This window comes from Cyprinus carpio, chromosome B9 (assembly GCF_018340385.1).
Source record: "Cyprinus carpio isolate SPL01 chromosome B9, ASM1834038v1, whole genome shotgun sequence".
NCBI classification, from domain to species: Eukaryota; Metazoa; Chordata; class Actinopteri; order Cypriniformes; family Cyprinidae; genus Cyprinus; species Cyprinus carpio.
In genome coordinates, this window is record NC_056605.1 from 2879298 (window position 1) to 2895516 (window position 16219).

Genomic DNA, 16219 nt, shown 5'->3' on the forward strand with positions numbered 1-16219 from the left:
AGCCTTTCTTTGGCAGGACTGTAGAGAAGCTGATTACAGCTTTAATGTTTTGGTGTCATTGACACGTCCAGTGTTTTTGCATGAACCGAAATGCTGACCAGTGATTTAGGAAGGGGTCTCATCTTAATGAAAACACATAAGCACTCTGAAAGATTATGAAAGTGAATGAATAGTTATTGTGTGTTATTAGCTGTAATTGACTGTTGTGTCTCTGGGCTTTCAGGTGTACAGCACATTCTCTAATGAAGAGTACGACAGGAGGAATGATGATGTGGATCCTGTGGCGGCGTCTGCCGAGTATGAGCTGGAGAAACGGGTGGAGAAGATGGACGTGTTTCCCGTGGAGATCGAGAAAGGTGAGGCGGTGTCTTTCACAAAATACTCCAGCTCTCTCTGAGATTGAGTGATTAAAAATCAGTCATACTTAACACCTTTAAACACCATGTTCTGCACATAAATGGACTTATAATCTTACAATCTTATAATCTTAGTTTTTTTTTCCTTTACCAGAAACATGCAAAATTTATTTTTCTGTTATCTCACTGACCCTTAGAATTAAACAGATTGTTTTTCTACCTTTAAAGGTGTGGTCACATTAGCAAAACTTTGTGGGCAAAAATAGGTCCATTGTCAATAGTGTAGAGAAGTATGAAGCACAGGTCTAAAGGAAAGTTTTTTATTGATCAATGTGGCAAAGTTGTGCAGATTTCTATAGGAATCACTGGATTTCGCCATGAAATATCACAGACCAATGGTAAACATGACTGCACCTCTGTATGTAATATCTGTATGTAAATTATCTCCATTGTGCATGTGAAATGAGTAGTGACATCCCTGCCAAGATGCTGAACTCTGAACGGGTGTTAATATGTAAATGTTGGCAGTCATATGTTAATGTGAAATGTTTAAACTGGGGAGAAGCTGGACATGTCTGCATCAATTATTGCACAAAAATTATGAAGACAAACTTACCTTTTTGCTCTCTCTCTCTCTCTCTCTCCCTCTCTCTCTCTCTCTCTCTCTCTCTCTCTCGTCTTTGTGTAGGTGATAAAGGCCTGGGGATCAGTATTATAGGGATGGGTGTTGGGGCAGATCAGGGTCTGGAGAAACTGGGCATCTTCGTCAAGACCATCACGCAGGACGGAGCTGCAGAGAGAGATGGCAGGTAAGATCTTTAGATTAAACGAAATATTAAACATTTGGACCGGCAGAGCAGAATTTCTTAGAACAAGCAGAGATTCACTGTGGATCCATCAGATGAAAAAACAGGTCTTGATTGCTTGGAAAAGTTTTACACTGTTACAAAACAACTCTGTATCAAAAATCGCTGTTCTTTTGTTATTTATTAAACATGCATTATGGTTTCCACAACAATATTAAGCAGCACAACATTTATAATAATGTTTCTTTAGCTGCAAATCAGCATATTAGTATGATTTCTGAAGGATCATGTGACACTGAAGACTGGAGGAATGATGCTGAAAATTCAGCTTTGATCACAGGACGAAGTTACATTTTAACTTATACTCAAATAAATAAAGAAATAATATCTCACAATCTTATTGATTTGACTGTATTTCTATCAAATAAACGCAGCCTTATTGAGCATGTCAAAAACTTTAAAGTATCATAGCGACACCAAACCTTTGAACGGTACAGTATATATTCTGCCCTGTTTGGGGGGATTTTGCGGCTGCAGTAGTGTTGGGCATGTCTTGTGCTGCTTCCTGAGGGCAGCTGGAGCAGGACACACATGTTTGATCTGTCTGTTGGGCTGTTAAACATTCTGTCCAAACCACTGCATTTATGACTGTGCCACAATACAGAAACACACTCTTCCTCTTTCCTGTGAATCTCAGCACTCGCTGCCAACTGCCCACTTTGTTATTGAAATGCTTAGTGCTGTCTGGAAAAAGTGACCCAGCTGGGTCTCTGTCATAAACATGTTATGATGTATAGTTATTGGGTCAAATTAGGTGTGAGAAGTGTTAGCAATCTGTGCCTTGCCCAATTAGGTGTCACCGTGCAGCATTTAGCAGCACATTTACAATAGTGTGAATTAGATGGAATGAAAGCGTCTAGATATTTGACATTGTGACCATATGTGGAGGGTTTCATTACTGTATGTTTTGGAGCTCAAAAGTAAAAAATAAGCATATTAGAATGATTTCTGAAGGAAATAAAGACTGGAGTAATGATGCTGAAAATTCAGCTTTGCATCACAGGAATAAATTACATTTTAAAACATAATCCTAATTATAATCAGTAATATTATATTTTCCAATATCGTAATTATTCCAGTCTTTTGACTGGTAGTGCTAAAGTAATGTAGAACTGTAAAGGTGTTGTCACAAAAACATAGAACAACAGAAAGAGTTTTATCTTTGTTATTAATAATAAGAACATAGATGCATGTAACAAACTAAAGGACAAATACAATAAAACAAAGGCACAAATGAAATAAGTAGGGCCCTATATTCATTTTATTTCTTCCCAAATTCCTTTTTTTTCCATTTTAATTTTTCTAGACTCTATTTTAATGGTCACATTAAAACATTTTAATCAAAAAGCATGTCTAATTAATTGAAATCACGAAGCTTACACAGTTTAACATCAAATTATTAAAAGTTTAATAAAAATACATTTTTAAGGCCCTATGAAATATGTTTTATTATATTATTTTTCTCAAAATCAGTTATATTTTTATCAAATTCTGTGAATCTGTTTTCCATTCATTTTCTGGATTCCATTTTAATAGTTTCATTAAATTTTAATAATCAAAAGCATGTTTAATTATTTTATAAAGATTAATTAGATTTTATAAAAAAAATTTTTTTCAGAAACACAGTGTATATACAGTTTTCTAGTAAATAAATTCTGGTAAATATTCTTTAAATATTGTTTAATATTTGTATTAGTAGTAACACTATTATTACATTAAGTAATATTATTTCTAGCTAAAGCAGTATAAGTAAAATGCGGAATTGTACCGTTTTTAAAAGCAGGGCATCACAATACCTTTTTAGTACCAGTATATGATGCAACACTATTATTTTGTAGAGCAGATACCACTTTAAAGAAAAATCTATCCACACTTTTAGGCAAACATATCTAAAAGACTACTTTTCATAAGACAATACAATCCCATTATGTTTTATTAGTGATAATAATGCAAACTGAATATAGCAATGTAGTTTCATAACAGTGGTTTGAGGTGTTTGTTCTCTGTGTAAGTAGGTTGCTTTAAGAGACATACTGTGTGAAATCAATCTCTTTTTTTAGTCATCTTAACATCGTCATATTCTGTTCCAGGATCCAGGTGAATGATCAGATTGTGGAGGTGGATGGCATCAGTCTGGTTGGTGTGACGCAACTCTTTGCTGCGACCGTCCTGAAGAACACGAAGGGAACTGTAAGGTTGGTCCTGCTCTGTCTATCAGTTACATAAACATCACGTCTTCTCTTATGGGTTAGAGGTTTTATGAAAGAACTGAAAAATCTCACATTTAGCCTAGTTTAGTGTGGTCATTATGTGCTGCTTGCCATCACCACAGATGTCTGTTTAAAAAATCATTCAGAAAGGGAGTCCAAAATATTGTTTCTCTGATGTAATGGATGTGGTGTGGGTTTCACTATTCTCACAGAATTAGAATTTTTATTAAATATATATAGTTAGAGTTCAATCATGGCAAATCTTTTTAGCATTCATAAACACATGACTGTTTATGTGTTTTATGTATTTAACAGACTAGATCTGCAGCACGCACTGCTGCAGAGCAAATATGGACTTGCTACTGCTAAAAGATACACAGACGCGCTGCAAGACATGCTGAATGAACAGGCATGTGTGAATGATAGACAGGTGGAGCTGAGGGAGGTGGAGGGTTTCTGTGCTTCAGGACCAGCTTGCAGTGAACACTGAACCAGACAATTTAAATATTGAACAGAAGCCAGTCAGCTTATGGCATAGTAAGTGATGTGATTGCTAGATTGCATGTAAAGAACTGTAGGTTCTGGATCTGTGAGATTGCAGGAAGGTAGCTCTCCAGGAGCAGGTTTGGAGACCTCTGCTCTGGGCTAAAGGTTACGGGTTCACCACATGCAAATAAACAATGCACGCACTCACACAGGCTCCGTTGTTTCCTCTCTACCTGATGTACGCAATTTCATTATACGTTATACACGTAATCCTCCTTTGGTTTCCGCCTTGCTCACCTGTCAATCACGCCGTTCAGGTTTCTGATTGGCCGAGAGAAGCCAGGTGCTCAGAGTGAGGTGGCACGCCTGATCAGTGAAACCCTGGAGCAGGAGCGGCAGCAGCAGCAGGTGGACGACACATACGAGCAGTCCACTGAAGAGGTCAGTCAAACACACAACTCATGGGCTTTTTCTCACATCACTGCTAACACACTGTACATGTTTGGAGTGCAGTGCTGGGTAGGTCACCTACAAAATGTAGTCTGTTAACATGATGAAAATTGCAGTCAGATATGTACTCTAGATTACTCATGTATTCTTAAGGTTTATTTTATAGTTTTTATAGGTGATTTAAACCTTTTTAGGTTTATTTGGATCTTTGGTTGTCAGAAGGTTTTAAGGTGCATTGCTCTGTGAAATCCAGTCATTTTTTTGCAGGAAATTTGTTTGAAAATGACTTGTGTGTGAGCTGTGCTTTTTATCCATTGCTGCGCTATTGAAAATGTAACTCCTGGTGTTCTCCTGCAACATTTTTCCAAAGTTTTCCTAATTTGGCTGCACGTTTAGACTGGAATCCTGCACAGAAACACCTTCAGACTTTTTTTTAGCCAGAACTTCTTTGTTGAATGTTCACAAGTATGCAAAAATATGTAAAAATCCACCATGCTGAATGAGGAAACAGATTCGTGAGTCTATTCAGAATCGTACCACTGTGTTTGTGGTACCTGTGCAGGTATGTTAAGCTTTTGAATTCTGAAATGTTAATGTTTCACCAGTGGTTTTCACGATTTTCATTGTACTTGGGGTACTTTGTTAATTCAGAACTTATTTCTTAACTTTGATCTATTTTTGGACTGGCTGTTTGTTGTTTTGTTTTTGTTTTTTGCGTTGCATCATGTCTGAGTCTCTGATGTCATGACAGGACGAGCACTACGAGGATGAGGAGGAAGTGGGGGAGGATGGCATCCTTGGTTCGAGCTTCGGCAGGAGGAATGTGGAAGTGTACGATCTGCCCGAGAGTGAGGAAATGTTCCTGCCATCAGACATGGACGCTGCTCAACTAACATTCAGATTTAAAGAGGTGCTTTTCATTTCACTTATGGCTCGTTTCCACCGAGCGGTACGGGTCAGTATACAGTCTATGTAGGTACCCCAACAGAAGTTCGCTATTTTGTAACATTCACAACTTCTGACAATGGAAATGGACATAATTGCTTGCTGTACTGTACTGAACTGTACCGCTCGATAGAAACGAGCCATTATTTATAATAGATTGCCATTAACAATGTCTTAATTTAATATATATTCTGTTTTAATTTCAGCTCCAGATAAAGCACACCATTGCAGAAGCCGAAGTAGATGAACTGAAAGAGAGAGTACGGACTTATGAACCATCTTATCCATTTATATCCAACAGACAGCAGTTCCTGTGTGTTTTAATGAATAAGGATTTGTTGCTGTTGCAGTTGAGAGAGTCGTCAGAGGAGCGTGTGGCGTGGGAGGCGAGGGAAGCTCAGTTAGAGAGGAGCGTTCAGGAGAACTCGGAGAGGATCGCTCAGATGGAGAAGAACTGGCTGGAGGCTCAGGCTCTCTGTAAAAGCATCGACGAACAGCTCAATGACACGCAGAGCCAATATGAAGCTCTGGATAAAAAATACAGCAAAGCCAGGAAACTGCTCAAGGACTATCAGCAGAAGTGAGTGGTGACGTCAGCACTAAGCTTTCCAGTAGTATAAAGTTTAACTGCTTTGTGATCACCATGCAATGTCTTAATTATAATAACTTCACAATTCAATGTAAATAGTCTGTGATTTGCATGAACTTGGGCTTTTTGGAACATTAATAGCACTTTTTGTCCTTTGTGGCAGCCCCTAGTCAAAGTATGTTTTCGCAGTGTTGTATTCTTCAAATTTCCTTCTCAGTTTCAAAGTACAAAGTTATTCAGAGTTTAAATGACATGAGAGTGAGAATCCTTTACAGTCAACTAAACATTTAACACGTCACTTACAGCAAGATACTACATTCAAAATCCACTGAACCGGTCAGTTTTGAGATTTTGGGCTATTTTGCTTCCATAGCATATCTTTCAGACTAGTGGAGAGAAAACATCCATTTAAGTTTTTGTTTTATTTGTCTCCATAGATTTCAATTAGAATACATATCTACATATAAGGTTATTTTCTTAAAATGAGTTAATATGTACTACAATACAAAATAATTTAACTGTGCAGTTTTTTCTTATCTGTATTCTGAGTGTTTTTATTGAGGAGTGTCTTCTTCATATAACATTTACCTGATTTATCTAACATTTGGTTCCCAAAACACGGTGATTAAAACTCTGGCTGTTGACAGTCATTTCTGATTTATGGAGTGATAAAAGAGATCTCCCATAATCCCTCTGTAAAAAAAAATAAATAATTAATATATATATATATATATATATATATATATAATATATATATATATATATATATTAATATATATATATATATATATATATATATATATCTATATATATATATATATTTCCTCCAATATGTCAACAAAATGAAACCAGAATTTTGAACTTCACTTTATCCAGTGATCAGATTTCTATTCTGGAGATGTATGCAAAATGTGTGCATATTAAATGAGATAATGCATCATTTGCATATTTAAACATAACATTGCAGAAATTAGAAACACATTCTGATTAGCTGTGTGTGTTTGTGTGTGTATGTTTGTTTGTGTGTGTGTGTGTGTGTGTGTGTGTGTGTGTGTGCATGCGCATGTGTGTGTGTTTGTGTGTGTGTGTGCTGTATTGCAGAGAGGCGGAGTATGAGCAGAGGGAGGAGGACTTGCTGAGAACTCTGGAGGAGAGAGAGGCCAAGTATAAAACTCAGATAGAGGATCTGCAGCGCAGGGTGAGAACACACTTCACTTATCAGCGGCAGCAGAAATGAACTCGCACAATATGCTTTCATGTTCTCTGATTCCTACCTATCGATCTGTCTCTGTGTGTAGCTGGCAAAGCTTGAATCTGGCAGCGGTCGTCATGAGTCTCCACTGTCGGGCAGTAAGTCTGCAGATTCAGTTCTGCTGGGTGAGTTAAAGATCTCAATGCTTCTTAATGGCTGTCTAAATCCAAGCAGGATTAATTGATTGTAATATCCTGCTGAGCCCAGACTGAAGTTGTAAGATCCAAAAACCAGTTGCATAATTATGCTTAATAAGCATGCAGTTGATTTTTCACATATACAATAGTTAACTCTTGGGTCATTTTAATCCTGGTTATTATTTAAGGGTATTCATGTTTTAAAACACTAGGCTGTTGTTTTTATTGGCATATTTATAGGTTTTTTTTTTTTTTTTCATTGCATTGCATCATGTCTGTGAGAAAAAGCAACAATGAGAGAAAGCATCACTTCTCCAAGCATGCATCCTATTTTAATAACTGCTTGTACATATCTTACCACATTAATCAATCATACTCTTTCTTCTACAACAGTTTTATTATGGAACAGTGTTTACTGATGCTGTTTCTTCAGATGCAGAAACTTAACCCATCACAGGAAACTATACAAAGTGCCACTCAAAATTAACCAATAAAACTTGTTCTGAAGTAAGCTAACATAGCCAGTTTTTGAGTAGGCCTGAGAGAAAGCAGGTAGTTAAGTCTCCAGATGGTCCATAATCTATTGTCAGTTGCATAGAGATAAATGAAACACTGTTCACGTAGAAGTCAGAAGAAGATGTGACTACAGCGTATTCACTTGACTCATAAAGTTGGAGAGCTTTCAAAGGATCTCTCAGTCAGTTAAGCATGCATTGTTCTCCAGGACCGGACTGGAGTGAGATGGTTCCTGAGACGGAGCGTTTGGACACCAGCGCCCATCGTGCAAAGGCCCAGCTGGCCCAGAGGTCCAAGCGGCAGCCGCCGTCCCGCAGTAAACTCAAAGAGACGCTCAGCTCGCCAGTGAGAAGCCCACAGGTCACACAGAGCTCAAGAAAGCAATTGACTGCCGTAAAAAATCCAGTACATCAGTTTTAAACAATAAGATTGTTTTTGACTTTAGGGTGATGATGAGAGTCAGTCTGCGAGTCCTGAGTCTCCACCGCCTCGTAGGAGATCAGTCCAGGAGAGTTTGTCCCTGCCGGTCGCCATATCTTCCTCTGCTAACCACCAGAAGGATGAAGGTTCTGTTACGAGCAACAGCCAATCAGTGCAGAGGGATCCTCAAAACCCCGCCCTCTCCTCTCCTTTCCTGCGGAATGTAAAGAAGAGAGAGTCCAAAGGCAAGGGCAAAGAGCTCAAAGGTAACAAACTGGATAATCAATCCATGTTAGCCTGGAAATTAGATGTTTTTCTGTGTTGTGTATTTTAATACAATTCTTTTATTTATTTCAGATGAGTCTAATGATGCAGCTGGAAAAACTAAAAGAAGATTCCCAGACTTTGGGTAAGAGCAGAATTCCATACGTTGCTACATAGCATTTTACAATAGAACTAAATGCTTTACAGTGAACTTTTGTTTTGTTCTTATTGTAAGTTCATTAAGGATCGTGTTGTTGTATTTAATGTGTTTTTCTGACTGTTTCTGATTGAGTGGTTTAAGGAAATCAGGAGGAAAAGGGAAAAAACTAAGCAAAGAAGCTACGAGGGCGTCACTGGACAGCAGGTAGACATACTGTGAACACACACTTTGGTTTCCATGTTTTATTGGTTTTCATACTGTCCAAACTGTATTTTATTTTCCCTTACTCTAACCTTACACCTAAAACTAAGTTGAAGTTGAAAAGTTGAAGTGTCATAGATTAGTTACGTGCATCAAAAGGTCCAGCTGAACAAATAAAATCGTTGCCATTGGATTAAGTATCTATAGGCTGGTAAAATGCTTCTAGAGCACAGAGCTTGTATTTCCTCTCCTCATGTCTCGATGTGTTGTGTTGTAGGGGTTCAGCGGAGTTACTGGAGGAGTCAGGGGCCCGAGTCTCCCCTTCAGAGTCCGTGACCTCCATCCCCACCTGCATGCCCTTCTCCTGGTTTGGAGAGAAAGACAAAGAGCGAGACAGAGAGCCGTCGTCCTCGTCCAGCAGTCTCCCACACGCCACTGCAGACGCCAGTGAACACAGCCACAGCTCCAAAAACAAGGTGACAACGACTTCTCTCTCAGAGCACTTCTGCTCCAGGATGGATTCTCTTGCATAGATTAAAACAAGTCCAGATCTATTAAAGATCTTTAAAACATAATGACCATGAATTGACTTTTTAGTATGAGAACAACTTTATTTCTAAAACACTTCTCTTAAGATGTGGAATGTGAATTCTGACGTTATTATCTTGCCATTTATATTATTCTTAATATCTTGACCCTTGCAGTTCTAGGGGTAAATAATATAAATATTTGACACTTTTCACACATATGGTGCAAATTAGTTGATTTTCTCCCTTTCTTTTGGTTAATTCGAGCAAAAAAAAGAAAAAAAAACCTTAACCAAGCACAAAAATCAAAAAGAAGTGCTCAAATTAAGATATTAGATGTGCTTAAAACTAGATAGTATTCAATCCAAAATTAATATTTTAGATAAGTCTGTTATGTTTACCAAGGCTTGCATACATTTGATCTGAATTTCACTGAATTCTCTGGATTTCAGTGTCACTTGATCCTTCAAAAATCCTTCTAATATGCTGCATTTATTTGAAATATAAATTTTTGGGTAGTAATGTAAAAATATTTACGGTCACTTTTGATAAATTTAATGCATCCTTGCTAAATAAAAGTATAAATTTCTTCTAAAAAAAATCTTACTGATCCCAAAGGGAGAACAAATCAGCTTTCTGCCAAACACACAACAAAACTAAATAATAAACAACAAATATCTGGCATCCAGCTGGACTTGCTTCAGTTTGTTTGTAATTGTGAGTTGCTAAGGAGGAAGCCTGCAGCCATGTGGATGTGATCAGTCATCCGACCTGAGCCAAACAGACTCAGTCCATGTGTCAGAAAATGAATTCAGCAGCTCTTTGATCCCTCTCTGTTTCATCAGCTCCAGCTGAAGCGTGTTTGGGACAGTGATGTCATATTATTTACCCTTTTCCCAAACAGACAAACCTCTCCTGGTCGTCTCTGTTCAGTCGCTCCTTAGATTTGGTACAGTATATTTTGTCTTATAAGCGCTCGTAGATGTCAAGTTCGATTTAGAAATGTAGTCAAATTCTTGCTAAATATCAAAGCTCATTTGTCAAGCTTTAAAATAGAAACACAGTGGTCTGCGTGTGTTTGTGTCTGTGTGTTTGTTGAATGCAATGCACTAGATGCATGATGCTGCTTCTGATTTAATCAGATTTGATTTATGTACACTTTTTCTTTTTCAGCCTTCAAATACAGGCTTTTATTGTCAAATCAACATGTAGATGCATTACACTGCTTATCTGGTTTAGTCAACACAGTCTCATGGAAATTCATAACTATTTGACATAACTGTTATCTCATTCATATGTGTTTGTACGATCTACGTACAAGTGATGGTTGTGTTTATGGGTGGACCTTCACGCTTACTTTTTTTTAGTAAAAATGACAGTTCAGTATGTACCTCATACCAAAATTATACAATTTCTATATGTTGTTGAAATAGGCCTATAATCATTTAAACAGTGGCTGCCATAACAGATTTATTTATTAAACTTACATTAAATAATTAAGACATCACTAACAGGTAAAGTAAAATATAAAGTATATAGTCTAATATTTTGTGAAATGCTCTTTATAGACTTGGAGTCTTTCCATGGTTGAAACACTGATTGAGAGATTACTTGAGGCATGAGATGTTCATTCATGTTTATTTTGCATTAAAACTAGTAGTTTTAAGAAGAAGGGATGATTATGTTCACAAGGCGTTTATATGGCAATCTGTCTCACCACATTAAAGAGCATCATAGCGGCATTTATTGTTTGAATTTCCTGAAGAAAATAAAATTAATAAATGATTTCATGCTGACCCGAAAGACCCGTACTGAAAATTTCCGGCAAGAATATGTATACTGTTACACCCCTAATAAAAATTATACATCGTACAAATTCATATGAAATCTCCACCTCATAAAATAGTTGCGTTTTCATGTAAGATTGGGTTGGGTTTAGTAGGTTGCTCTGTCTTGTGCTGTTACAGTATGTTGTAGTTGTCGCTAAAAAGTAGTTGTAGGTAGGTGGTGATCGACTGATATGAGTTGTACATACCCAATATAATGAAATATTAATAGGACTGGCGTGACTGGCTTTTGATTACACTATTTTGATTGATCTTCATTATGATGAACCAGCAACTATTTATTTGAGTGTTGATTATGTCTAAAAATAAATAGCAGTTTAATTTTATAGTTTCATTTTAACCTTTATGTATGATGTATGAGTATGTATGAGTTTCTTTCTTATGTTGAACATAAAAGAATATATTTTGAAGAATGCTGGTAATCAAACAGATTATGGATCCTATTGACTTCCATAGTATTTCTTTCCCTACTATGGGAGTCAGTGGGGACTGACAACTGTTTGGTTCTTCAAAATATCTTCTGTGTTCAACATAAGAATGAAACTCCTACATGTTTGGTACGACATGAGGGTGAGTAAATGATGGCTATTTTCATTTTTGGATGAACTATTCTCTCAAATTTACATGTACTGTAGCTGATGCTGTTCACAACCAAATGAATCAAATCGAGATCAAAATCGAATCGAATCAAGAGCTTGTGAATCAGAATCAAACTGATTCATGAAATCTGTATCAATATCCAGTGTCAATACTTTTAAATAATTCATATTTCTTATAACTCAAAATATGTGAAAACTATGGAAGCCCGTTTCCGCCACTAAAAAACCCCCCAAAAAAAACAAGGTAATTGTGGCTTTTTATCTCGCAATTCTGAAAAAAAAAATCAGAATTGCAAGATAAGAACTCGCAATTGTGTGAAAAATAGAAAGTCAGAATTGCAAAATATAAAGTTGCAATTCTGACTTTTTTCTCGCAATTGCGAGTTTATATCTCGCAATTCTTACTTTATATCTCGCAAATCTTACTTTATAACACACAATTTTGAGAAATAGTCAAAAAATAGTAGCAATTCTGACTTTTTTCTCACAATTGCGAGTTTATATCTTGCAATTCTGACTTTCTTTTTTCTCACAATTGTGAGTTCATGAGAAAAAAAGTCAGAATTGGAAGTTATAAAGTCAGAGTTGCGAGATATAAACTCACAGTTGCAAGTCAGAATTGCAACTTTATTTTTTATTGACTGTTTCTCAAAATTGCGTGTTATACAGTCAGAATTGTGAGATATAAACTCTCAATTCAGAGAAAAAAGTCTGAATTGTGAGACAAAAAGTCGCAATTACCTTGTTTTATATTTTATTTGGCAATAAGTTTTATAAAAATAAAATACATTTTATTGGAGGAAACAGGCTTCCATATAAAAACAGCAAATGTCTTCTTGCAGTAGGTGTTTGTTGATTAATCCGTCTGATCAGTGTATCGGTCTGACACTTCTTCTAGTCATTTTGTAGAACTGTTGATGATGTTACACTCACTGACAAGTTCTTTTCTCTGAAGCTCATTCTTTTGGTTTAAAGAGCTGAAGCTCCGCCAATCCTTATGTTTGGATAACAAATCCCGCTCTCTGTGCCCGTTCCAGAGTTTGTCAGTGCTAGATGATTCGAACCCCAGCAGTCCTGCTGCTGATTTTTCTGGGCTGGTGGTGGAGCCCAACCTGTCAGGCCGTTCTCATACATTAACCTTCTCCTCCAGCGAGGTGAGTGCAGACCAGACATGACGCTCTCACCGTTCGTTTGCATGCGTTTCCTGCATTAAACAGACTGTCTGGAAGCTCAGGTATTGTCTCGTGCCTCCCGCTCTTCGTTCGTATTGTTCCTGTGTTGCATGCGTGTGCTGATGATGTTCCCTGTGTGTTTTCATGTGGCATATCACAGTAGTGTTTGTTTTGCATGACCAGGAGGATCAGACGCATGCTTCATGTTCATGTTCATCTCCTGTGCACAGAAATCATCCCACATTCATTCATATATTCTACAGTAGGTGCATTAAATTGAATGATGCCTGCTTCTAGGACCATGAGATTCACCTGGCGGATGTGTGTGTGTATTAGATGCTGGATGAGGAGCCTTGTTCTGGAGGGAAGGAGTATCACTGGCAGAACCGTCCTGTCTCTAATTGGACGTCCCAGCAGGTGTGTCATTGGCTGATGGGTATGAACATGGATCAGTACACGCCTGAGTTCAGCACACAGGCCATCGATGGACAGCAGCTCCTCAACCTGGACAGTGACAGACTGAAGGTGAGCGGGCTGTGCTCTCATAGCTGGATATATTTGGAAGAGAACTGTTTCTAATCTGGCATTATCTGGCATTAGTGTAGCCTTAAATACATGTGTATGTATTGTAATTAGAAATATCTTTTTATTTTGGCTCATTTTAATACTCTGCAATACAATACAATACTCTACATTTTAAAAGTGCATTAAGATCACTGCAAGATCGTCTGCTGACACGCTTGTGTTTAAGGACGGTTTGCAATGCTCTCCACAGGCTCTGGGTGTTTCCAGTCAGAATGACCGAGCCACCATCAAGAAGAAACTGAAGGAGATGAAGAAAGCACAAGAGAAGATGGAGAAACAGCGGGAAAAGCGTGAGAAAGAGGCCAGACGCAGCGGACGGCTGCCTGCCAGCACTGACTCTGTGTGCTGAGGATGTTCAGTGCATCACCTTTTCCTCTTTTATTCGTCTTCGTTCTTGACACACTCCATTGGCAGACTGTTACAACACATATGAGCCATTCTAGAGGAGTTGCTATGAGTGAATACGGTCTGTAACTCGTTAATAACAGTCAGACGGTCGAGCTGAAACACTAATGAAGCTGCTTATGAGATCATATTGTACTCTTTTCACTTCAGTCTGTGCAGCACAAATATGAGCAGAAATATACTGTTCCTCTACAGATTGTACCCAATGTTGCCTTCACTGTAAAAAGAAAAAAAGTTTTTAAAATAAATATTTTCTTTTTTTTTCAGTAAAATATCCCTAAAACAAGATTAATGTATTTGCATAAGAAAAGACAGATATTTAGAGAATATGCACAGTTTTGTTAAATGTATATTTTTATTGTTGTTTTAACTAAAAGCTTAAATCTCCAGAAGAAATTGCATTTAATTTAAAATAATCCCCTGAAAGAAAATAAATCTCTATTAATGTATCCTAAGAACGTTTAGATCATTTTCCTGGAAAACAAGACAAAATGCTGATTAAGAAAATGATTTTTTTTCAGTGTTCTGAGTAAGTGAGATATTATACTAGCTTGTAAGAAAATGAATAGGGCTGTCCAATTCATAGCAGACTAAAACTTTTATTAGTTTTAATTGCATTTTATGATACCACTGTAGGAGCTTGCTAAGGGATATATAAATATTCAGATGCCTTTTTTCACAACTATTTTCACAACTAATATTGTGGCACGAACAGTGCTTACAAAAAAGATTTTGTATTGTATTTTAGATGTATTTCTGGCCTGTGGTGCTAGACGGGTCATTCTGCTGGATCCTTGTACAGTTGAGTGATATTGAGCACTATGTTTTTACTAAAACAAAAGGGGAACATGGTTTATAAATGTACAAATGAAATATTTTATACACAATTATTAGCATAGCTTTAAGCGAGAGACTAACTTTTGTACACATTTTCTACTAAGTAGAATAGCTTGTTGGTTAAAACCATTTTGCTAATTCTGAAACGCAGAGAGTGAAACTCAAAGTGAAAGGTGTTTGAACATCTCATCTTGTTTGTTGTTTTTATTTGGACAGTTACTGCTTTTATATGATGGATATGGGTCATAAAGACATAATTGTTACACAATGTAGCATTGTTTTAATAGTGGCCATGGCCAAAATTGTATTTGACTAACAGAGGCTGTAATGAATTTAAGTACTGGATAATCATCTGATTGTAAGGAGAGGGATCATGTCATCCTGATTCTGTGTCCTGTGGTTATATTTTTCTACCTTGTAAAATACATGATTTTGAACAGACAAAAATCAAGCTTTCTATCTTGTACAAAGTGTATAAGCTGCTAAATAAATGCTTTCACCTCTTGTAAAAGAAGAGACTGTGTGTCTGTGTGTGTAATAGTATATGTGGTTTTTAAGGACACAAATGTGTATAATGACATGCGTACTACAACGTAAACATGGTTTATGAGGACATTTCCTGTGTACCTGTAAAACAAAAGGCTTAAAAACATACAAAACTGTTTTATGAAATTCAAAAATTGTCAGTAGTTTTCTGTAAGTGGTGCACTGTAAAAAATTTCCTTGTAAATTAACGGTAAAATACTGGAAGCAAGGTCTCCAGCAGTGCATCGTAATTTTACAGTTTTATTACTGTATTCTGAATTACAGCTTTTTTGTAATTTTACAGTAAAATGCTGGCAGCAGGGTTTCCAGCAGTGTACCGTAATTTTAAAGTTTCATTACTGTATTCTAGATTTTTTTTTCTTTAATTAAACGGTAGAACTGTTGCAATTTTGCCAATCATTAGCTTTATTATAAATATTTGTGCTTGAATAAATTCACAAACTGGCATTGTAATTTCATTTATACAAAAAAGTGGCAGCAAATACACAGAAAAAAGAAGACCAAGAGGGTATTTCTTATAGCACAGTATTTTTTAAGTGCCCAACAATAATTCAAATACTTTCTCAAAAAAGCAATCAAAATGGAAGAAGCAATTTGCAGTCCAATGGAAGAATCAGTCTTTGTGTATGTTAGAGAAAGATGAGATGAAGAGAGAAGAAAAATGAACCATAGCATTACAAAACAGACTATGTGCAAAATGAACCCTGCAAAAGTCTGTAGACATATTTAAACCGATTCAAGTTGACTATATAACCACAAAACAAGCTGCCATTTAAGGTGTATCTGTGTGCTATGAGTATGACATAGCATGGGCATGGGCTTGGGGTGTACGTTCCCCTAAAAACAGCC

At 36.9% G+C, this 16219-nt stretch overlaps 1 protein-coding gene across 9 annotated transcripts in view; it reads left to right on the plus strand.

Annotated features, from left to right (window-relative positions):
- The window catches only part of ppp1r9ala (protein phosphatase 1 regulatory subunit 9A-like A), a 35885-nt gene extending 20547 nt beyond the window's left edge, over positions 1–15338 (plus strand). The window contains exons 3-20 of one of the 9 annotated variants that reach the window (XR_006155533.1): positions 224–356; positions 1045–1165; positions 3313–3417; positions 4236–4359; positions 5120–5278; positions 5520–5573; positions 5664–5893; positions 7004–7100; positions 7201–7279; positions 8016–8167; positions 8253–8493; positions 8585–8636; positions 8784–8855; positions 9130–9328; positions 12863–12979; positions 13181–13259; positions 13334–13522; positions 13773–13941. Coding sequence is in view for 4 of the 9 variants with exons in the window: in XM_042730617.1 (XP_042586551.1) it covers positions 224–356; positions 1045–1165; positions 3313–3417; positions 4236–4359; positions 5120–5278; positions 5520–5573; positions 5664–5893; positions 7004–7100; positions 7201–7279; positions 8016–8167; positions 8253–8493; positions 8585–8636; positions 8784–8855; positions 9130–9328; positions 12863–12979; positions 13161–13259; positions 13334–13522; positions 13773–13931 (2382 nt within the window). In the remaining 5 variants the exon portion in view is untranslated. Of the gene's footprint in view, positions 1–223; positions 357–1044; positions 1166–3312; positions 3418–4235; positions 4360–5119; positions 5279–5519; positions 5574–5663; positions 5894–7003; positions 7101–7200; positions 7280–8015; positions 8168–8252; positions 8494–8584; positions 8637–8783; positions 8856–9129; positions 9329–10283; positions 10329–12862; positions 13060–13157; positions 13260–13333; positions 13523–13772 lie in introns of those variants that run through there. The other 8 variants (XR_006155534.1, XR_006155535.1, XM_042730618.1 and 5 more) reach the window with 8 other exon arrangements.
- The last annotated feature ends 881 nt before the right edge of the window (positions 15339–16219 follow it).